Source organism: Acipenser ruthenus, chromosome 21 (genome assembly GCF_902713425.1).
Source record: "Acipenser ruthenus chromosome 21, fAciRut3.2 maternal haplotype, whole genome shotgun sequence".
NCBI classification, from domain to species: Eukaryota; Metazoa; Chordata; class Actinopteri; order Acipenseriformes; family Acipenseridae; genus Acipenser; species Acipenser ruthenus.
The window spans coordinates 21,058,295-21,082,952 of NC_081209.1; the positions used below are offsets into that span (position 1 = coordinate 21,058,295).

A 24,658-nucleotide genomic window follows, 5' to 3' on the forward strand; every position below is an offset into this window, starting at 1 on the left:
CTGCATTAACCAATAAAGCCAGCACTGCAGGTGTCTGCTTGAGCTCACAGGGCGCTTGGCCAGTAGGGGCCGCCAGAGGTCAGGTAGTCCTTGCTGAATTAAGAGGGGCAATACAAGCTCCCTGTTGAATGTCCAGTCAGGATGCACAGCCAGGATGGAAACCTGCACCCCCCTGACGGTATCACTCACCCCACCCACCACACAACCGTGCCTGTTTTGAGAGGAGACAAAAACAATGGATTTGAGCCTGGTTCCACAGTTTTCTATTCTCAGTACCGTTTGAGGAGTCAAAACAAGGAAGATAGCCAGTTCACTGCTATTGTGTCATTATTGAAAAGATTAGTCAGAGATTAGTCAGGAGTGGAGGGAGACCTTGAAAAAATGGAACAAACTATTTCCACTTATCCATTTAAAAAAAATGTATAAAAGTTTTTTTTTTTGTTTGTTTTTTTTTTACAATGGTATTTTATTTTGAGTACAGTGTAATTTCCCTCTAAATTCACCTTGAAAGATTATCGTGTTTTATCACAGGGTGGGGAGGGATTTATTTTTGTTGTCTCAAGGGGAAAAGTCCTGTTTAAAAAACAAACAATGGAGGGTTGTGTTTCACGACTCAGATTCAAATTCAAAGGTGTTCAAAATGGTAAAATTCAAAGATGGTAAAAACTGATGTCATGAATAGAAAACAGAAGCCTAAAAATTATACATTTCTTGGTGTTTTCCTACTCACAGTGATGATAAAGCGTCCAAAAGCATCTGAAGGGCTATATTTGCAGAATTAAGTTACATTTAGACTTAACTTTTGCAGTTAACAAAATTAGAATGGGTAGATGCCAGTTAAAAATGCTGCAAAAAATTACAAAGTAGCCTGTCCTCAAATGAGAACAGTGACACTAATGGGTTAATTGCATATTCTGGTCAGGACTGAGACCGAGCTTCCTCTCTCATGGTGTCTGCTGGTCATTTTCAATGTATGTTTTATTTCTCCTATTGCTTTTATTTGTTTGTTTGTTTGTTTGTTTTTTAACAATTTGGTTAAGATGCTTGCTGGATTTTACAAAGTGTGCAATTCCCTGTGCAGTCATTGTCTTTGTTACAAAACTGCTGTGAATAATTCACTCAGGAAAATGTGGTACTAAATAATAAATGCATTCTCCATTTAGATGATACCTGACGGAAGGGATTTAAACATTTAAAAATGTGTTGCAGCGTCCTGATGGTAAGCCTACAGTACTCCTAGCTCTGGGTTAAAAGAAGTGATTCTGTACAGCGTATCTCTATATAGTGATATAGCTATACTAGCGGTCATTCTACTGTCTACTACAGTGTTACAGTACAGCTACCTGTATTGTGCTTTGACAAGGGAAAATGTCATAAAGTATCGCTAAACACATTTCCAGATTGTTCCTTTATACAATGCACGTTAGTATTTTGTACTGTATGGGTGTTATATTTGTTTGACACCACCTCCCCCCTGTAAATCATGTCAATGACTCATACTCTACTCCTACATTAGAAGTCACTGGCTTGTCTGGGCTTGGTTCACCTCAAAACTGCGGCCTTTGCTATGAATTATATTAAATATATTAACTACTGTGACCTCCGTCCTTCGGATGAGAAGTAAAACTGAGGTCCTATTGCAAGTTACTCAGCAGCAGCAATTGTGATGCATAGTTCACCCCCTAGTCTCCAAGTCTGCTAAATGACTAATTCATGTTTTAGATACTATTTCCCATTGAAAAACACAGAACGACAGCTATTTTTAAATGTTTATTTTATTGGGTCACGTTTAACATTTGCATAACTCAGTAGTTCCTTCACATATGCCCTAAAAAACACAACAAGAATATATAATACTGATATTTAAAATAATTTTCTCAATGTATATTATAACAATAGTGCAAGTGCAATAAATGTTAACAAAGCTGTATAAATAAAGTGCATTACTGGTATAGAACTAATGTCTAATGATGTTGTACTTCCTTTGGCCATTTCACCTCCAAAGCAGATCATGCACCGCCCCTTCAACGCCTTCTTTCCTGTTATTATCCAGCCTGCCACTACCCAGAATGAATGACATGCTTTGCAGAGCCTGCGTTCACCCCAGTGACACTGCTGAGGTAAACTGACCCAAGATGTGAAACAGTAACTGATTTCTGGAGAGTAAGGACAACACGTTTGCTGCAATGTGTGCTTCTTGCAGAACTGCACACTGAGAGACCCCTGTAGCGCCACAGGTAAGGTTTATAGAACTATTTTGTCAGCTGTAGCCACGTTAAACATTTTACTTTGTAAATCCTTCAGTATTTTTCAAATAAATAAATAAATACATACATACATATACTAGTCTTTCTCATATTGGTTTACCTAAAATGATATAAATAATAAAAGTGAATTTGTTGGTTTACACTGCAGCATCACTTTTTCAATGACAATGTTCCAGCTCACATGACACCTATCCCAGAACCCTTTTCTCCATCACGCCATTTACATCTCATTAACCACAAATTGAGGAAACAACCATCCAGGAATGAGTTAACTTGATCTGATGTGTAAATTATTATGCCAATATAGTTATAGTGAAAGCTTTGCGAGTATGGTGCTTTACATCGATGGCAGTGATACAATATAATCGTATCAAATCTGAATAAAAACTCCTCATAATACATATATTAAATCACAATTAATAATAATTCCATTCCAGTATTATGTACTAGACTTCCTTCCTGACCCCCGGCGGTCACCCTAACACACATGCACAAACCATCTTTCTTGCTTTCTCTCTCTGCCTGTTGTAAAGCCTAAATACTCTTAACTGCAAAATAAAAAGTTTGAGAACAGGTATCCAAACGTCTTGTATTTAAAATGTAATACCAGATTCTGGAGTGGCTCATCTGGTAAAGCCTAAACTTGTATCCATGGTTTCAAGCAGTCTGGCTAGTGAAGTTGCTGATCTTGGTTTGGGATCCCACTGGGAAAATACTCCCAGACACTCCCGCGGGTTGAGGAGGTAAAATTGACAGAGACTAAAGACTACATGGGGAGCATGACACTTGTTTCATTCTATTTTTCAGCATGCCTACTGTAAGAGGTGAATGAAGGCAACTCATACTTCAGCTCTAGAACTACAGCATTCAGAACTAGCTACAGAACTATTGTTTGAGGCTTTCGATTATGTTTTGACTGTCCAACTTTGAAGCCAACTGCAAATGCAACAGCAAGGCATAAGCCCAAGCCCACTGCCCCAACTACTACCCAAATAGCATCTATTCTCTTGGGCAGTACCATACCATGAGGTTTAGCTGAGAGGTTGTACTCTATGATTGTGCCTCTATGACCCCGCTCTTCCGAGATGCACCTGTAAGTGCCATAGTCTTCTTGAGTCATGGCTTTTATCAGGTGCAGACAATCCGACTCGGTCCACTGGCACTCCAGCCTCCCTTTGCTGTCGTGTTCCCAGGCGTACTTGGCATGGTGGGATTTCTTTGGGCAGGACAGGTAGTAGGGGGCAGACAGAGAGACGGTGTAGGTGTTTGGAGATATCTCAGAAAACTGTTTTGATATCAATTTTTCAGCTGAAACAAAACATAGATATGCATTTTCAGATAAAGTATGTATAGAAAACAGATACATGTACCTACAACTGCAGTCTGGCCCATAATACAGCTAATGTTTCAAAACAGGTAAGCAATTACAAAACAAATATGACCTAGGAAGTGAAACATTAACAGACTTCCTGAAAATAAGGCAAGCAAACTGAGAACTTTCGTTAACCTAGTGTGGTACTAAATATGTTTTAAAAAGGAAAAAAAAAACTATTTGTTTCTTTTAACTAATTTTAGGACTATATAGTAAATATGCAAGGCAGGTAAGATTTATGAAATTATTAGGTACAGCCACAAAGTGAAGCAGCAGTTTGAGTCGGGTAAAACGAACAAAGAAAGCCCCATTCATCACTGCTCGGTGCTTAAATACACATACATTTCTCAAGGGAGCGACGCGATCAAGTAAGCCCAGTTTTGCAAATCAGACCCATCAAAATAATAAGCAGCTGTTAACCTGGTGGAAACACCTGGGGCACTTGGTTCCAGTGTCTGGCTCTTTCTGATGCATGCTTCCTATTTTGGAAATATACCCTTCCTTTCGTGAAATAACCAACATCCTTCCTTTTTTGCATGCTTGACACTTCATGTCAGGTATACTGGTGATTGTTTGTTTAAATTGTGAATTTGGCAATGAAAGAGAAAATATTCTGTATAATTTATTTTGAATACATATAAATTCTGTTGTTGTTTTTTTAAATCAGAATGTGTACATTGTAGAAGTCTGTATCATGTTGCTGTTTATGATTATTTTATAGAGAAAATATGGTATCTCTGAATTCTGTTAATCTGGGGCAGATGTCTTTTACAACCCCCCACCCCTCCCCCCCATATGACAGATTCTCATGTTACACTGCTACCGTTTACCTATGATATGCAGTAGATTGGAGGTTGCATGATAAGGAAAATCTCTTACCTTTAGGCTGTTCAGAACACACACTGGTGTTGCCGTCTTCCACATTTTGAAGAGAATTATATCTGCAAAAGAAGAAATCAGGATACAATCATTCAGAGCTGAAACTGAAATATTTTTGATTGGACGGTGAAAATGTGTTTTTGCTTACTGGTTTACAGGAACGCAATGACTGTGATTCCAAGCGCAGTATGGATCGCGGGCCAACACACATTCCTCACAGGTCTGGTCATAGTCCTGGCATCTCTGCAAATCCAGCCCAACAATCTGCTCAGCATATCCAACGTAGAGCCTTTTCTGAAAACATGGGGGGAATGAAATATGCAGACCTGCTATATCACGATGCATCTCGCACAATTCTAAATGCTGCAGAGCTCTGTCTGTAGATCTACTCTAAATAACAGGTAAATGCTCCAAAAAATTACAAAAGTAGCCTGTCCTCAAATGACGACAATAGCACTAATGGGTTAATTGCATATTCTGGTCAGGACTGAGACCGAGCTTCCTCTCTCATGTATGTTTTATTTTTCCTATTATTTGTGTTTGTTTGTTTTTTAACAATGCGATTTGATGCTTGCTGGATTTTAAAAGGCTGCAATTCTCTGTACAGTCATTGTCTTTGTTACAAAACTACTGTGAATAATTCAACTGGGAACTGTGTCTAGGGTGGCACTAATAAAGACATTTTCCATTTATCTGATACCTGATGTAAGGGATTTAAACATTTAAACCACTGCTATTTTTAAAATGACGCATGTTACAGTGTCTTTTGACCTGCAAATGTCCAATACAGGTCCAAACTCACTGTTATATGATCGAGTGTCATTGTGTGGATGTGCGCTGTATGATTGAAGAGACGGATTTCTGATATAATGAAGGGCCTATTATCCTCCTCCAATACTTTATGGAGCCATCCGTCTTCTGTGGAGAAAGAGACAGTGGTTAATGGTTAGATTGCAAATGGAGTTAGACCAAGCTCCGACTGCACTACGCCCTTGAGTTATGTGGTAGTCCCAAATTAGTGCTAAATCAGGGTCTGTGAAACCAAAAAATAGGATGTTGCAAGCATTTCAGCAGTTTAGTGCAGGGAAATGAAACTGTGCACTCATCGCTTCTGTCCATCCATTTGGTTGTCGAAAGATTGTTATTGTTTTTGTTTTGTTTTTCATTTTAGGGCTACACCCAACGAAAAAAACACTCTTGGTTACAATACATATTTCTGTTTCCTGTGACTTTTGGCTGCCTTCAATGATGTAATTTTGCACAAAAACTGCATATGTTGGTCTCTATTACATTCTTTCATAGTTTAGCTGCCTTTGCACTGACTAGCCAGACATATAATTTCAGCTTTAGCTGCAGGCCCCTTGCAAAGTGCTTACCACATTGACTCTCTGAGCCAAACAGACATATACCACAATGCTACTACTTGTAGAAGCTTGTGGATATAGTACAAGCTAGTGAGACATTTCAAACAGGACCCCACATGAAGTGCTTTGTTATGCTGAAATTCCTCACCACTCTACTGAAGCTATTTTCAAAAGGTATGAAGAGACTAACCGGTAGCCAGAACCATGACATTGTGTGTGTTCCCGTGGGCCCCCTTGACCTGGTCCACGAGGATTTTGGTGTAGTTTCTGTCACTGGTGAGAATGGCAGCTTCATTGTGGAGGGGATAGACCCACTTCTCCATCTCGGGGTGTGTCCTCACAACATTTATCGTCTCATCTGGGAGACTTCTGCTGTCCGGGACGCACTGAAACACAAAGAGTTTTTATTTTGTTAAAGTTTATATCTTGGATTTAGCAATATTTCCAGAGCAACTTGGTATGGACATCCCTTATAAAGGTTTTCTATAGTAAAAGCATAGCAAAGTGTAACAAAAGCATGGTGAAGCATAGGTAAACATTCTGAAGTCCTGAGGAGTATGGTAAAGCATATTTAAAAAGATCAAGGTTAACTAGGGTAAATGATAATGAAATGGTAAATGCATAGTATATGGTTAAAGCATGGTAAAACTGCAAAAATACAGCCCAAAAATACTGTGGTAAACTTTCATGAGGGATGGTATGGGCATGAAATAGCTATCACATCATGGGGACTCCACCCCTGTGACATGTTAATGGTAACATTCTGGTATACCACCTGTACTGCCCTTAGAAGAGTTCACCTCGGTCATTTTTCAGTTTCCCCTTGCTTTATCCATATACTATGCATTTACCCTAGTTTACATGGTTTTAAACATGCTTTACCATACCTCCCTTGACTTTACAATACTTTCCCATGCTTTCACTATATTTAAATCACACTTTGCTTTGCTTTTACTGTGGGGAACTTATATAAGGGTGCACTTGAAGAATAAACAGGTAACTGATTGGATGAATAGAAAAGTGTGTTTTAAACAGTAAATTCCCTTTAGTTCTGGTGTTTCCATTCAAGCCAATTTGTTACATTTAAAAGATGAACTGTCTGCTTCAACATTGATGAACTAAGGTGCAGAGTTTATGGCTCATGTTCTCCAGACGCACCAACAGCAAGCTATTGTTCTAATTATATACATGTCTAGACATTTAATTTGCTCTAATTAAAACAATGCTTCTTGCTAAGCTAGTTTGAGGCTTGAATGTATTCACGGTCTGCAGGCTTATTACCTTGGTTTCAGATCTAAGTGTATATGTATATATATATATATATATATATATATATATATAACCTCATATCTGGTCATATAGTTTAAACATGTTTGCCAAATACATTGTGAAATGTAACCTAGCAACCTGTACCCGGATGTGCACCAGAGAGACAGTTTCCACTGGCAGCTAGGGTTTTCATCATATAAAAAAATATACCCATGATAAAGCTGTTGTGTCTCCGCTATCTCTCTCTCTCTTATAGTTTATTTCTTTTATATATCCTGTACCTCTCTGTGCATTAATACCATTGGGAGAAGAACAACTCACGTGATGCTATCACCCCTAAACGTCTTACCCTCGACTGAAAGTATGGCCTACCTGTCTATGGAGAAAACGTGGTAAGTCTGATCCCCAATGGCTCAAGAACAAATGCAATCGGTTGTTGTTTTTGTGATTAAAGTGACCCGTCTGGATACGGTGATGGTTACAACATGACATTCCCCTGTCTTTCTCAACTCCAGGTTTGTGTTAATCAGTTTGATTTTGAAACAGGCATGGTTATCACAGATTTCTCGATCTCCCTGAAATGCAGCCGTTGCCCTGTAATTTCCCTGTATTTCATCCCCGTGTAAATCCACATTGAATATTGTACAGAATGTGTAGGACTTCAAAAAGGGTATTTCACAAAGTACATACAGAGACAATAATACATATAATACAATTTAAAAAAAGCCTTACTGTTCCTGGTCTGGGATGAGGGACATTCCCAGAAAAACCTTTAAAATCAGATTCCTGAAAAACTCGGTCAATATCATCCATGGAGTATATGCAAACAGCAGTAGAATTCCTAGAACAGGAAAAAGAACATATTAACTGGACTACATTTTGAAAATGAAAGGCTTTTGTTGCAGCCAGTTGCTTGGGTTCAGTGGATGATCACTATTATAAAAGCTTACTGTGGTACCATTTGCAATAAAGTACATGTTCATCCAATATCGAATCAAATTTCTCATCTGCAATATCAAACTACATTCCCCAATATTAATCTCCTTTAGAACTAAAAATAACGGATACAGTCACCTTTTCACCAAAATACTAAAATCAACAAGACATCCGGGATATACGGTATTGTTTCCAAATTTAATGAACATCAGTCACTGACATCCATCCACACAGCAACAATAATCAATAGGAAAAACAAATTACACCCCACGCTCTGCAGGAACTACGTGCTTGCTTCATTGGAAAACAACACTTTGATTCCAGATTTTCAGGCCACATGCATATTCTGTTGGCGCCTAATGGAAAGTAAACTAATATAATGAGCTGCTGCTCAGCGCAATTTGTAAAAGGCAGCAGACTTGATTTAATTTTTTGGCATCAGTATAGAATAGAAGTTCAAAAGGATAATCATGTCTAAAAATGTTTGGTACACTTCTTGTTTTGGGAAATCTTAAACAAAGGTTGTGAAACACACTCCAGGTGTAGGTTTTAAAGTTCCTTATCCTGCCCTTTATTTGATGTTTGATGCTCGAATTATGCTCATACAAACAAACTGAATTGTTAATACACTCTAAAACAGTATTATTGGAAGGGGTGATTAGGAAACTTCACCCTGATCATTGGATGCCATTCTGAATCATACTGTTCTGTAACGTGGCAGACATAATTGTAAGTGACTCTACAGCTGATGCATAGTTCACACACCCTAGTCTCTGTAAGTCGCCTTGGATAAAGGCGTCTGCTAAATAAACTAATAATAATAATAATAATAATAATAATAATAATACAGTTGAATGTGACAGTTGAGTCTCTGGCTAGCTCTTGATCCTGAATGGATCTATTGGATAATAGCATCCCCCGTGCTTTTATTTGTTAGACAGCTGTCTGGTTAGAATACCACTTAACACGTTTTGTGTTTCCAACGAAGAAGACAAAGCACTGAGCGGGCGTCTGCATTTGGCTGACCTTCAGTTGCATTTTCACAGATTATTTAAAGTTGATAAGGTGTACGTTCTGACCGGCATACAGACAGACTGGTTCTTCCATACATCTCCAGATTCCGATACTCTCAGTAACGTGTGCAAAAACATGTTTCATCACAGTTGGCTAAAGTGCAACTTGCTTTGGGTATGATCTTAACTAAATGTGCTCCTCTTGTTTTAATTCACTTTGGATCCATTTTTGATCAACAGTCACATCCTGGTGATTTTTTTATAACTGACCTTAATAGAACACTCAGAATGATGAGCACAAGGGGCTCCCGAGTGGCGCATCCAGTAAAAGCACTCGCTAGAGTGCAGGATGCGCTCTATAGCCTGGACGTCGCCGGTTCGAGTCCAGGCTATTCCACAGCCGACCGTGGACGGGAGCTCCCAGGGGGCGGCGCTCAATTGGCCGAGCGTTGCCCGGGGGGAGGGAGGGTTAGGTCGGCCAGGGTATCCTCGGCTCACCGCGCAGCAGCGACCCCTGTAGTCTGGCCGGGCGCCTGCGGGCTTGCCTGTAAGCTGCCCAGAGCTGCGTTGTCCTCCGACGCTGTAGCTCTGAGGCGGCTGCACGGTGAGTTCGCAGTGTGTAAAGAAGCGGGCGGCTGACAGCACACGCTTTGGAGGACAGTGTGTGTTCATCTTCGCCCCTCCCGAGTCAGCGCAGGGGTGGTAGCGGTGAGCTGAGCCTAATAAATAATTCGGCATTTCAAATTGGGGAGAAAATAATAAAAACTAATTGGCAACGACTAAATTATATAAAAAAAAAAAAAAAGAAAAAAAAGAATGATGAGCACAGCACAGTTACCATTAACCTGTCCCCCTGCAACACACATGGAGATTACACTTAAAGTGTGACGTATGTACTATTTCCCCATCACCTGGGGGAAGGGAAGGGGAGTACTGTAGGCAGTTAAGAGCAGGAAACACCTTTTAAATGCAAGGAAATGAACTCACCAGCTGCTGGAGAAGAGGCCATAGACACGGGTGTCTCTCCAGTCCTGGGCATGCTGTACGAAGAGGTCCTGAAGCCTGTTGAAGTACAGATACTCCTTGGGAAGGCCACATACCAGCCGGGCCTTCAGGAAGGAGGTCCAGGTGTTCTGGAAAAGCCTTCTTGGGCCGCCTTTGTCCACCTGGAAGGGAAAACATTTGAAAACAAGGATTCTCACATGTCATCACTACTCCTTTTCAATACTGTCACATCTGCCTGCACATAATTTGCCTGCAGAAATTTACATCCTCTACATTAGAGGAAAACAAGTCTACTGTCTGAAAGTTTGCAATGGTATAAAAAAAAACTTTTAAAAGGAGTGATAAAATATGTAAGCAGCAGCTACTTTTACTTCTATAGTGTTGTCTTTGAAGTATATATATTTGAAACCAAAGTATAAAATACAAGCAACTAACCAAAATAACCAAGAGAAGAGAGATGAGTCACAATGCTTCTTATGCTAATGCATTTTAAAACCTTGATAAGCAAGATTGCAGAAGGCTAATTGACCAAAGAAAAGATAAACCCAGATTGAATCAATATTGAGCTGTGAGTCACAGAAAGAATGGACGTCAGACAGACTAAACAACTGTTATAGTCCCAGCATGAGCAAGGAGACAGAAGTTTTGTTTAATTCTGGCACAATGGGTTTGTCATCACAGCTCTTTTCAGGAAATTAAAGTCTAAGGAAGGTTAGTTTCCTGTGATTTCATACCACAGTAAGCGCAAAGGTCCTGGGAGCAGGGAATTGAGGCCTGGTTTCATTGTCCAGAAATGTATTGACTTTGTGCGAGACAGGTCCTTAAATAAAAAGTTTATCGGATCTGCCTTTCACTCGCAATTTTCTGTGTCAGATCTACTGTTACTCCAGGCCATTGGTGGTATGGCATCTGTTTGCCTTCCATATTTGGTTTTAAAGGACTGTATTTGTTTTAGGAAGGTTTCTTTTATGTGTTTTATTGATGAGCGACTGGTTGTTGCTGGGAAAAAGGTTTAATGATGTTTAACAGTCATGGAAAAAAGGAAGCCTCAGAAACCACTGAGCCATCTAAAATGCTTACCATTCCATTTGGTGACCGGCAAATGGTTTTGTTTTTATGGTTATGCATATGGATTTAAAGTATTATATCAATTCCATAAAGTTTCTATGAAGGAGTTTTGAATGCTACTCCCACAGCACTCCAATACCCCCCCAAAACACGTGTGCTGTGTTTGCTAGGACGATACCTTGCAGACTTGGGCGATCCGAGAGATCCAGGGATCGGCGTCAGCGCTTCTGTCTGGGTTTTTCTCCCGGAAGAACATGTAGATTTTATCGTTTTCCGGGTCCTGCTTCCTGCTTACCCAAGTGGCACTGACAAATGTAGGCTCTGTCGAAAGATAATGCATAAAATAAATAATACAAATCTGTGAAAATACCCAGACTTTCCAGGGACAGATCTGACATCAGAAGGTAACTTCTTCTTCTTCTTCCCTAAACACAATCAGAGCTCCCAAACCTGAATTCTTGCAGCTTTAACATATAACTTCACCTCTAGTGACGATCCTGCTCTCACAGTAGCAGATCTAAGTGTCACATGTGCCTGCCTAATTGCCTTAGGACAGTGGCATGTTTGTCAGAACCTTACAAAGTACTGTCAGTAATAGAAAAGTGGAATTCATTACACAGTCCCTTCATTAAGACATTAAGAACTGTGTTTTGGAACATTGGGTTTGAATCAGTTGATCTGAACAGTAGGTTCAAACGTGACATTTTGGGGACTTTAAAGTCATACTCTAAAGAGGGAAGTGTTAATGCCTTTCATTTCAACGACTGTTCAATATCCATATCAACTGAATGACTAATATATATTTGACTAATTTCACTAAACCTAATTTGACTTGATCATGAAGATTTGAATATTCTAATTACAAAAGTATTTGACTACTGCTGATAAAATAAAAACAAGACTGTGTTTTGCGCATTATTATTCTGCGAACAATTTCTGTTTTACTTGCTTAAACTTAATGGCCACGTTATACTATCACTCAAGTTCATTGGAGATTCTGTATGTGTATATTTATTCAGTAGCCATCTGGATCTCCATCCTGAAAGCATGGCTGGTGTGTGGCCTTCGTCAGGCTCTGTACTTCACCAGATCATTACAAATGGAGCTTAGATATTGATTTTAAAGTTAATTTTGGTATAGTTAAATTTGAAGACACATTGACCCCATTACACAGGAGGGTATGTCACAATTTGATTAGTCACACTTTCACACAGCTAATTTTGTGTGTACTGAATTATTTTATAATTATTTTCGTACCCTAATTACTTAAACTGCACCAAATATCTAATGTTTTCTTTTTTCTTTCTGCAGTCATTCTAGAATCAATTCATTACTTCACTTAGCAAAACAAGATTTTATATTAAGGAAAAGGTGAAGGACCCTTAAATGAATTCATTCAACAAGTTTATGTTGTAGTTTGACATTTAATGCTTCCTCGCATTTAGAAAAATAATCATTTTCGTATCAATTTAAAATACAGTTTAAATGCAAAAAAAAGAAAGTGTCCTTGAATGAATGCTGATGAATTCGGAGTGTTTTCTTATGTTAAAGCCAGCAGAAGAGCAAGACAACATCGAGAATAATCATCATGTATCTATTCATAGCTCTCTATAAACAGGGTTTGTGCAACAGCACAGAAGTCAGGAGGGTTAATGCAGTAGTACTGCAGAGGCAATGCAGTGTGCATGAATCTCAAACTGCAGCCAAGCCGAGTCTGCATTACACTCACCGTCAAGCCACTTCTCATACATCCAGACCTTGGCATCGGAAATCCTCCGGAACTGCAGGCTATTTCCCTGCCAGTACAGCGGAGCGGCTGCGTAGATATTGCCCTCTGTGGAAAGATGAAAGTCACGCATAACTGATGCAGCACGGTTTTTATAACATACAATTTACATTCGTACAAACGACCTTATCATGTTTGCAAAAGGCCACTTTAAAATCATAATGTTTATCTGGCTAGTGGCTTCAATAAGGCAAATGTACTTCACTTTATATATCTATATATACAGTACATCTTGGTATATTGGATGGGTACAAGGACCTTTGTCTCACAATTAGTAAAATGCATCTAATCCATGTCAACTCTGATTTGAATGGTTGTACAATTCTTTGTGTCTGTCTGTTGTTTTCGATTCGGTATTTGCAAGGGTTTTCCAGTTTGTGTTGCAGTTACTAACCATTTTCTGTTTATTACGATACTGGTTTTAACATACTTATCTATAGTGTAGTGTAACAGGTGTGTTTGTGCTTTAGCATACTATCATGTTCCTTTACTATACTGCAATGCGTTTACCAAGGTATACTGCATTAAACCTTTATAAAAGGCCAGAGAGGCTGGGCTGGATCTGGAAGCAAGATGAATGGCCCTATTCAGTTATTTTAAATTTGACTGTGAGATTGCAAGACATGCTGAATAGAAAGATTGTGTGTTGGTGGTGCAAGATTAAACTTCTAAAAAAAACGATTTGACTAAGTGGGTGGTGACTTCACTTGCCTCACAATACTTACCGACGAACAGTGACAGAGAATTCTGTGTTGAGCAGAATGGAGAAATCCCAATTCCACTGCATTGTGCAGGCGTCACCTTGGATTCATTCCTGTTCTGAAATTAACAACACAAAATAACATGCAAACTGGTTTTAGGGCAGCAGGCACTGGGTAAAGCTGAACATGCTAGTTAAAGGAGTGCTAACCAATGCTGTAAAATACATTTTTTTATTTGCTTTATTAACGTTCTTACTGGTCTACAAGGAGCGATCAGTACACTTTGTTCATTGTTTAGAAAAAAGTACCATTAAAAATGAAATGATGTGTTTACCATAACGTTTGCATCTTTCATATAGTAAAATGTGAAACCTAACTGACAGTAATTAATAAGATTTACTGGAATTATTTTGTTAGCTCTTGTGGATTATACCACGCCTTGATTTTACCATTGCTAAATATCTTAATTACCTCCTCCCTGAAATAGACTAGACTTTTGAGTAATATCCTTAACCACAGTAATGACAACCACTTCAACTTGACCTTTTAGACCAAAACGTGGGGGAGCTGAGGATGCAACCCAAGGATCACGTCATCCTTCTGTGGACCAATACCACAGAAACTACAAACCTCTTACAAAACTATCATTCAGAAAGAGGCCAGGGCTGGATACAGACCCTAGATTGCATGGTGAGTAATCATTTATTGTCCAAGAGTTAAGACAGATATTTTGAATAGTTAGCACTAAAGTGAATCATGACTTTACCATAGAATGGATAACCAAGGCTTGGTGGTTGATGCATTCCTAGGTGAGACTCCAGTGCTGTAAAATGCTCTGACGGGTTGTGGGTTATCATGTTTAATCATTCCTTTTTACCCTTACCTTTTGAATTGCTGGGAATATAGAGCTGTGTAACAAAATGCACTCTATCTCTTCTATAAAGACTTATTGATCTAGCATGTGTTACTCAGGTCTTTGTAATTGCAATTATGACCACTGCAATAGGGTTTAACCCTAGAAATCTGACCCCGTACTGATTCTGAATGCTAAATAAATCTGCAACACTTACCAGATTCCAGCATCGAGGTTTGAATGCATTGGTCCCACAAACCAACAGAGAGTCTTGGTATTCATGGAGGACAGTAATGACATTTTCACAATGGCTCTGCAAGAGATTTTAATACCCAGCTTTAGATACCCTGCAAGGTATTTCAGAACACTCATGGTATTCCGAAGATGCAGAACTAAAAGTGCTTTGATGGCCAGCATTCACAATCATATTAACTTCCCCAGGGCAACTACACAACATTAGCATAGCAATTTACTACACCAAATATCATGTAGGGTTCATTGGTAATAGATAAACCTTTAATTATGTCTATGGGTGCCACTGCACTCATAGGACTCCTCGTGTAGTTAAATAGTTTTTGAAGATCATTATCTATTCAGGGATGCCAAGATAATAAGTATACAAGGTGTCTGAGTTGAGGGCTGGCTTGTGTTGGTCTGCACAATAGCTTTTAATACATGTGATGATGTCACTTGAAAAGGCAGCTATTCCGAGCATCATCCTATTTTAAGAACAGCTGCAGAATGTAGCTACAGTGTGCTATTCTGCATGACCGCTAGCACGGCTCTTTCCTCATTCAAGTTCCTTTGCGAGAACTATAGTCCAAATGTTCTACACTTCTCTATTTTTTTTTTAATAAAGCTAGATACACATTAAAGAACAGGGCTTGTTACCAGGAGATTGCCGGTTCATTCCCAGCCACTGACCCACTGTGTGTGAACCTGAGCAAGTCACTTTACCTCCTTGTGCTCCATCCTTTGGATGCGACGTAAAACCAAGGTCCCATAGTAAGTGACTCTGCAACAGCAGTTGTGATGCATAGTTCACCCCCTAGTCTCTGTAAATGCCTTTGGATTAAAGTGTCTGCTAAATGACTAATTAATGAATTAATATATATATGTATAGATATGAAAATCCACATAAGCTGGTGGAATTGGAGTCCAACTGTTCAGTGAGCAATGTGGAGCTCTAGATTTCAAACTCACCTCCTCTTTGCAGCTGTGCTTGCTTTTGTTTTCTGCCAGAAAGGGAATCTGTAAAATAAACATGTGTCTTTGATACATAATCCAATGTTTAAATTTACCGTAGTTGACCTTATTATAAAATGGTTTTATATCGGGCCCTGTTTTTAAGCAAGTGCAAATTTACAGGACAAGAATGCCGGCTCCTTCTGCATAACTGCATAGGTATGGACAACACTTTAAATGAGCCCACAATCCGAAAACCTTGTTGGTCAACACAGTGAAGCAACCAACACAATCGTGTGTGGACGTGTCTGTTAACAGCTTTTTGAAAGACAATTATGTTGGTAAAATAGACTAGTGGCTGTATTTTTTGATAGTTTGCCAGTCATTTTTCACTGTGAAAACTCAGTAATGTAAATTTCAAACTGCATGAACATTTATCGTAGTATAATTTATCATGGAAAAGCCCTCCTTACTGCTACATAGAGACTGACAAAGTAAAGAAATAACACTTTATTGTGGTAATGACACAGGACTGAAAAGGCCTAAATAGCTTTTTTATGGGAAACCGCTTTCTTTCAGTGGGTGTTCATTTCAATTGAAGCAATAGCTTAGATTTTCAAAGATTTTTATTCCACATCACATTGAGCACATTTTTTTTTTCAGATTAGAAAAACATGCTCAGTGAAATGACAAAAACAAAAACCTATTAATGTTATGGTTGAAAAAAAATAACAATTTGGAGGAAAAAGCTTGCACAAAAGATATCAAACATCAACATACAGTTTGCCAACAGCTCTAAAATGCAACCCATTGTTGTTCAGAATTTGAACGCTGAGGAGGATTCTATCAATCAATAAAACACCATTATAGTACTGTTACACAATCATCTAATTAATGACTTTATTTACGTACATGGCTTTTTTACAGAGAATGACGGGAAGATTAACCATTGTATCCTTTGTTCTCCAAAGCAGAAACACAAACAGCATTACCAGCTGCCTGGTTTTGTCCTGAATCTCAAGGCCAGTCACCTTATGGCTTAGTGGCCTGCGCTTTAGATCATTGTTAGACCAGGGGTTATATATATATATATATATATATATATATATATATATATATATATATATATATATATATATATATATATATATATATATATACAGTGCCTTGCAAAAGTATTCAGACCCCTGACCAATTCTCTCATATTACTGAATTACAAATGGTACATTGAAATTTTGTTCTGTTTGATATTTTATTTTAAAGCACTGAAACTCAAAATCAATTATTGTAAGGTGACATTGGTTTTACGTCGGGAAATATTTTTAAGAAAAATAAAAAACTGAAAGATCTTGCTTGCATAAATATTCAACCCACACTTTCGCTGCAATAACAGCTTTAAGTCTTTTGGGGTAAGTATGTACCAGCTTTGCACACAGTGTTGGAGTGATTTTGGCCCATTCTTCTTGGCAGATTTGCTCCAGGTTGTTCAGGTTGGTTGGACGACGCTTGTGTACCGCAATTTTCAAATAGTGCCACAGGTTTATACATCTGCATTACTATACAACAGCATGGTTAGAAACTACAACTTGTAGGTGGTTTTATAATAGATAATCAGTCACCTCTACTAAAATATGCCTGCATGTAAGAACAGGCACTTATCTAGTGCATAGGTGCATCCACCATTCTGAAGTTCCTCCCGGTATATGTAAATAAGCCATATACCAATATCTAGGAGGTTTGAAGATGACGTTACTTACCTCCATGTACTTGTTTGCATCAAAGTCAATGGAGCAGACCATGTCAGTCCCTCCTACGTACAGAGTTGGGCTTCCATTCAGGTGGAAGAACACAACGTTACTCTGCAGTTTGTTGAACCTGTGTCTGTTAATGCCTTCATCTGCAAAATAAACAGGAGCTTTTAGTTTAGAGCATTCTTTTTTATATACAGCAATCTCAGTATTTATCACTTTTTTCTGTGTTTGATGTCAAAATAAAAGACGTGCAGACGTGGTCAAACTGTGGTAGTGGGACAAAGGAAAACCAAGAAAAACTCATAACCAGGCGATTGGTCCTCAAAGTTTCTGTATTAGCCAGAATGTTGAAAGCATGTCACTCTTTTGACATTTATCTTACTACTTATTGCAAAATGTGAAATAAACAGATTATTAGAATCCAATCAGTGAATGAGAGCAGACTTATAGTTCTGTATATTAATGTGCATTTGCCTTTCCTACAGCAAGTGAAACGGACCGCCACAACATTGCTTGCAACAGCAATTCTATGTAACCCTTAGACAAGTTTATCATCGTGACGCTCCTATGACTACTTTGAACTGGGAGGGAAGATCAAGTCATTAGTATTGTTCCCAAACCATTGACGATCTGCAGCATGTCATCAGAATGCACTGACATCTCATTGGAGACTGTATGAAATGGATAGCTTCCTGAGAAGCACTATCCGGTTAAGCACTATCAGTTTGAGCATGCAGTGTAATAAAATACGCTGGTATCTCTGAACGAGTTCTCATTTCCTTTGATAAAGGAATTCTTATTCATGTATTTGTGTGCGTTGGTTCCAGTTACATTACTCATGCTTCATGCTTCCCATGGCTGCATACGTAATCCCTTAACACCCCTAAAATGACCTTTTTTGGACAAAAGCTGCCAGTGGGGTCAATACCATTTATCTAAAAACTATCACTGTTACAGTAATAGAAAAAATAGACTGTTTAAAGTCAAGAAAGTTTAAGTACACAAATGTAGAATATCAAGGGAACTTCTTTAAAGAGCCATATTTAGATTCACTGCTGTTTAGAATATTGTAATAACGTGTAAATAACGTGTTGAAAAAGAGAACAAGCAGGCAATCCTAACTAGACAAAAAATAAATACAACTCAAAACACTAGCATTGTAGCCTTTTCAATTTTGAATCACAGGAAACTATTTACAAACTACCTCAGTTATCGTGTGTTTTTGCTTTACCAAGGGTGAACTGCACCATGCTGGCTTGTTTGGGCCACTTCAACTTGCAGAAGTGTCTGACAAGTAGTATTTCGTTTATGTTTTAACCGTGAGTGTCCACCTGCACACGTAGCCATTTTTGTGTAGCGGGAACCAGGAATATTCTTATGACGTAATATGAACGAGAGAGACCAGGGTACGATGGTACCCCGGGGTACCGTGTGGTGTCTCATATCTGTACAATATCCAGTAGACTATGCTATACTCAATTTTAGGTATAAGGTTAAGACACAACACACACACACACTAAAGTATTATTTAACCATTTTATTCCATTGATTGGCGTTTAGGTACCAAACGCTATTTGAATGCTGCATTAAGCACTATTGGCATTATTTTAAGATATGCGCATGCGTCAGCGGTTCATTGCATTTTGTCTGTGTGATTACTTACGCTATTATTAATGTTTTTTTAAAATGTGAACTCTCGATATTATAAATGAGATGTGCTTTTAAAACATCAAAACACATCTCAAAATAATGCAAAATTCTGCATGACACCGTACCTATTACTATTAGGTGTGTCGTGAGTCAACATTTACACACAGAGCAGCAAGATTAAATTCCGTGTTGGCTAGAAAGTCTGTGCGCAGTGAAGTATAGAATTTAATCTTTAGGTTTTGAGGTGGCTGATGATGTTATAGAAAAACAACATAACAAGACTTTGTTTGTCTCCATGGCTATTGTGAAGCAAAGCACCACTAAGTTAAAGTAAGCTATTGCTTTTCATATGTAAATATCTGTTAACATCTGTATATGTATGTTTGATATTGCAATTGTGTTATTATATTTCTGTGTTTTGCAAGATCTCAATATTATAGATATCAAAATATGTGCATGATATCGACACACAATTTTCATATCATTGCCCACCCCTATTTAAAATGATTCCAATGTTATGAAACTGTCTTGAAGCTAATCAGAAAGTTGTTTCTTGCTAGTTTGATGCTGTTTGTATTACAATAACAATTGTGTTATTATAGTGCTATTATAATATAGTAAAAGATTTGAAACGTTGTTTTATTACTAAGCTGTTCAACTGTATGTTTGTAATAAGAAAACCAATATAAGGGGACCCGTTACATTTGACTTGTCTTAAACTTGAAATCATAATACAGGCAGGAAGCAAATCCGTCCAGATCTGCAAGTGTCTGGGTCTTCTTTGTCCTTTAACTGATTCAGCTGCTGACTGGCCATAAGCACTGCCAGGAAAGGAGCGCAAATTTCTAAAAGCTAATCTGTATTATTTTAGCTTACCCTTACAGTTCAGTTACTGGTTGGGTATGTTTTAAAATTCAAGATACATTTATCTGAAACTCAAGAAACTTAAGAGGAAAAACTGAGGGGAAATTGAACTTATGGGTCTATATTTTTCACTATGGGTACCTTGCAGGCAAATTGCTCGTTCCAAAGTAAATGTATGAAGTGGGCAATTTGTCCACAGTGGAAATCAGGCCATGGGGTTTTATGCAACTGAACACAGCCTTGAACAAAGAATACTTACACTAAACCAAAAACGGTCCCCAGACATCTTGTGTGAAATGTTACCCAGCTGTATTTTAACATCAGTTGCTATGTTTCCAAATGATTTCAAAGCAGATAAGAATTGAAGAAAATGATCTAGTGTGGCTGCTTTAATGTGTTTAGTGGCTACAGCAGCTGTGTTGAAATTAAAAGAAAACACACTTCAATATGTGGCGTCTGTAGTTTTCTTTCCATTGGATAAAAGTGCTGGGTTGACACTAACGAAGGCAAATTGTGCTGATATCACACCGTCCTAATGCTACAGTAGGTTATTTGAATCATAAAATTACTTGGCTGTTGTTTTGGGGTTTTTTTTTGGATACTGCCCTGAAACTGAAGCAGTGCATTAAAATAAAAATATATATATTCTTTGGCCTGCAGTGACTTCCATTTATATTTGTCAGAAAAGGTTCAAGGGAAGAAATTCACAGCAGCTGAACAAACACAATTAACAGTTTTTAAATGGTACTATACATTACAATAAAAAAACAACACTATTACCCAAGAAGTAATGACTAAAGCTAAGGTTTACAACTTTAGAAAAGCAAACTATGAAGGTATGAAAAAGAGACTAACAGAAGTAGATTGGAGTAAAATAGAGAAAACATCCACGGAAAAAGGATGGCTGTTTTATTTTTTTAAATGTAGTACTAGAGGCGCAAAACAATTACATTCCAAAAGTAGACAAATCTAAATCTAAATCAAAATGGCCAAAATGGTTTAATAGATAAAAAATAAAAAAAATATTCAGTGAAAAAAGGCACTTTACAGAGCGTTTAAAAGGGACCAAAAACAAAGTACACAGAAAGAGTACTTGGAACTGCAAACGCAAGTCAAAAAGGAAGTTAGAAAGGCTAAGTGAGAGATAGAAATGAAGTTTTGTTTCATTTGCTTCCTTCTGTTAGAGAGTTGGGTGGGTTGCCCCATACCACTTCTAAAATCTCTCTTGCAAGTGTTTTTCTTTTCAGTTTACAGTAACCTTGTGTCTTGGGAAGGAATGGGTGGAGGCAGGCGTGACATCGGCCAGGGAACCAAGTGCACTGGTGCACAGCTTTGTTCTCCAACTGGAAAAGAGGGTGGCACAGCACCAGCTGTTTTTAGAATTTCTACTGTGGAATGCAGTGCCGCCCAAAAGGAGGGGCGGGGGGGGGGGGGGGGGGGGGGGGGGGGCTGTAAGGGACACCCAGGCATTCTGGGGGGGCCGGGTCTGGCAATTTTTTATTTATTTTTTTAACAGCTGAGAGGGAAAATGAACGCTGGTGTTCCCATTCCATTCCAAGAATGTGTGGTTGTTGCTTTTACTTAAAAGGAATAACAGCAATGACAATAAAATAATCTTTTCTGGGGGCGGGGGAGGGGGGGTTCTTGGCCTGAATATTTCTGTGGGTGGGATGGTGGGATTGCTATCTGTCCTGTCATCATTTGTGCAGTTGTTAACAGTTGCTGCTCTCCAAGGTTCTACGGTTCAGGACATCCTTGGGAAGTGTTTTTATAAATTCCTAAGGCTCTGTGCTACCAGGAGTGGAAGTAGATTCTAATCATTATCTTAAAGAAAAAGAAAACTTTTTTTTGTTTTCAAAACTACAACCAAACAACAAAGTGATGCAATTCAAGGTCTCTTAAGCGTTCTTAAAGTTTTTAATTTTGTTACATTACAAAAAATAAAGGGAGTTAAATGAAGACTCGACAAAATGTCATATGTGTTCATTTATCTTCGGAAACATTACAACTCAACAACAGTATGCTTTTTTGTTTGTTAAAATCCGATTCTACAGGTGCACTGTGGTTTATTTGTAAGAAACTAGTAGCAAAGAAGTACATGTCTTTCTGTCATTTCAGGCATATGACTGCTATGTTTTAAGTTTAAAAATGACATGTATGACCATTCATTTTTTTTTAATTACACTTTTGAACACTTGCTGCAGGAATGTCCTTTTAATATGTATTATTTAGTACTATAATCCAGCACCAAAGCCATGTTACTCATAAGGTTGAAAGCAGCAAGACACCATGTACTTGTTACTCTGTTTAAATACAGCCAGGGCTGTAAATTCAGATTGGAGCTACCAGTACGATGACAACATTAACGACCATGACAGAATTAACCAGTTTCATAGGTTGATACCGGAAGACAATTATCCAGATATATGCAAAAATGTGTGACAGAGATGGATGGACGGGCAGACAGACAGACACTGCCTATGTCCACAGAATCTACTCTCAATAATTTAAACTAAATAATGTTAGTACCAAGTTTCATGACAATTGGAGAAGTGGTTCTGCAGATATGTGTCATATGCACGTAGGACCATCTGCACTATATCCCCGTCGCACGGGATTTCATTCCCAGCAGAGGATAATAAGTGTTTCAACAGGGATCAAAGGACTGTTTCATTTTAAAATAGACACGCACTATGGGCGGGGTGGAAATTTTACGGTTTAAAGTTAATAATTTATGAAATGATGGGAGTCCAAAAGCGCAAACTCCAATTACTGTGCCAAGTTTTCACATTCTAACCTGTTTTGTTTTTCTGACAGTCAAGTTCCAGATTAGTCCAACTCAATTTAAGACATTTTATCAAAGTTCAGTTCCAACTAGCTTAACTTTGCCCAGCCAACTCAATAAATGCACATTATTATGCATCAACTAAAAAGCTTGGCAACCCTTGGCCTGCACCCAGCAAAAGTCTGACTATGTATAGCTTAATTTCGATAAACAGGGCTGGAACATATAAAGCACTCAAAACATACCAAGGTGCAACCCCCCCCCCCAAAAAAAAGTGAGTTCTAAGAATCCTTATTTTGTGGTCCATTTATTTAGGTTTACTGTTTGATTTTTACTTTAAACAATGGTTTCTCACGTTCTGATATCAATATAGTTTGAGCAAATAAATATAGTGGCTATGTAGCATGCACAGCACCTCCATAAAAGTTGCATAACACTATAAAACCACTTCAGAATCACTTTTGAAAACAATAAAAACGTGCATCTATAATCTATAATAGATCTCAACACATACAATAAAAGTACTGTAAATGTGTGCGACATGTGCTTGAAATTATGATTTATTGTTATACTCTATGGGGGAAAAGAGAATATTGTTGCATAACACATTATATAACAGACATGACCAAAAATACGCAATTCCTACGGAGCTGTGAAAACAAGCACACGTTTTCTTTAAACATTAGAATAATGCTGTATTAGTTTTCTTTCTATTTTTATAAATGACATTTCAAACAAGAACATTTGCATTGCAATACATTTTGTTTTTAACACGTACTAGCCTGTCCGGGAGCAAAACAAAAAAGGATAGTCAACATCTTCTGTATGTTGTCTGGAAAGTGCAAATATATTTCTAGACTTTCAATTATAATAGCCTACTGCTGGTGGCATCAAAACCAAACAAATGGTAAAATATGACAACACGCCCCAATAACTAACCGCTCTGTTTGCTTAGTAAATTAAAATGATGGGCACGAGTCTGGCTGTACCCCCTCCTTGACGTCACTGTCGTCTTACCTTTGGAAATGAGGAGCCTGGGTGAGTTCTCACAATGCCCAGCGACCACGACAATCCAAATAAGAATTGCCCTTCCAAAATATACCACCTTCTGCTTTTCTAAACGTAAACTCCAAAAGCTGGCAAAGAAACCGCCTCCAACAACTTGCAATGACATTTTTACAAAAAGGACTGTGCTCCTAACGTAACGCAGCGCTGGCGTACTGTATTGTGCTACACTGTACTAACTGTTACCTGTCGCTGCAGTGTAGGAAGGGATGATGACGAACTGGAGGTGCCGGGTATGAACATACGTCAGACATATTGTTGCGTCACTCATGCTGGAAAAATGCAGTTCTTATTTTATACTGTTATATTTTGGTCCAATAGATACGATATAAACAAAAAACAAAAGATAATTATTTACTATTCATTATTTTGGGTACATTTAATATTCATAAAATTAAATATATATATATATATATATATATATATATATATATATATATATATATATATATATATATATATATATATATTTAAAATGAAAAGGAACAATTCATAAATATAATGGCTTTTTATATGTTGGTTATATAATACTATTCTATCACTGCTGTTATGTTTCTTCATAGACTAAAATGACCTAAATAATGGAACTTTAGACTAGTCGTTGTTGACCAATAAAGTAATGAAATAGGATTTATTGAAACATCACAATCATGGTTAGACATCTATCACAAAATGTTTGAGTATTCATAAACCTCTCTTAGACTACACATTTATTTTTTGCCTTTGATATGTGAATTTATTGAACATGCAGCCCCACACGATTTTCTGTTTTTCTGAAATCAAATACAAGGGTCTGCTTCCAAAACCCATGGTGTAACTATACTGACAGCTAGACACAGCAAGGT

The 24,658-nt window shown here is 38.0% G+C and overlaps 1 protein-coding gene and 1 long non-coding RNA gene across 2 annotated transcripts; one reads left to right on the top strand and one right to left on the bottom strand.

Moving 5' to 3' along the window:
• Window positions 1-1,757: 1,757 nt before the first annotated feature.
• On the bottom strand, window positions 1,758-24,022 carry LOC117427599 (semaphorin-7A-like). Its single transcript, XM_034045748.3, has 14 exons — window positions 23,766-24,022; window positions 17,456-17,595; window positions 15,717-15,764; window positions 14,731-14,826; window positions 13,685-13,778; window positions 12,903-13,007; window positions 11,352-11,494; window positions 10,088-10,266; window positions 7,884-7,992; window positions 6,073-6,268; window positions 5,321-5,436; window positions 4,667-4,812; window positions 4,519-4,580; window positions 1,758-3,575 (listed from the first exon to the last, which is right to left on the bottom strand). Exons 1-14 carry the CDS (start codon window positions 23,920-23,922, stop codon window positions 3,145-3,147), a joined length of 2,022 nt encoding a protein of 673 aa, XP_033901639.3. The 5' UTR covers window positions 23,923-24,022; the 3' UTR covers window positions 1,758-3,144.
• On the top strand, window positions 13,733-20,409 carry LOC131699118 (uncharacterized). Its single transcript, XR_009308038.1, has 2 exons — window positions 13,733-14,350; window positions 17,935-20,409. It is a non-coding gene; the product is annotated as an uncharacterized LOC131699118 (long non-coding RNA).
• Window positions 24,023-24,658: the final 636 nt, after the last annotated feature.

Bases quoted from the DNA above. Each gene is read 5' to 3' on its own strand.
- LOC117427599 (XM_034045748.3), bottom strand. From the start codon at position 23,922: ATGTCATTGCAAGTTGTTGGAGGCGGTTTCTTTGCCAGCTTTTGGAGT. The intron at 11,495-12,902 runs GTGAGTGTAATG...ATCTTTCGACAG, and splicing joins GTATGAGAAGTGGCTTGACG to AGCCTACATTTGTCAGTGCC. The intron at 10,267-11,351 runs GTATCGTCCTAG...TTTCCCTTCCAG, and splicing joins GGATCGCCCAAGTCTGCAAG to GTGGACAAAGGCGGCCCAAG.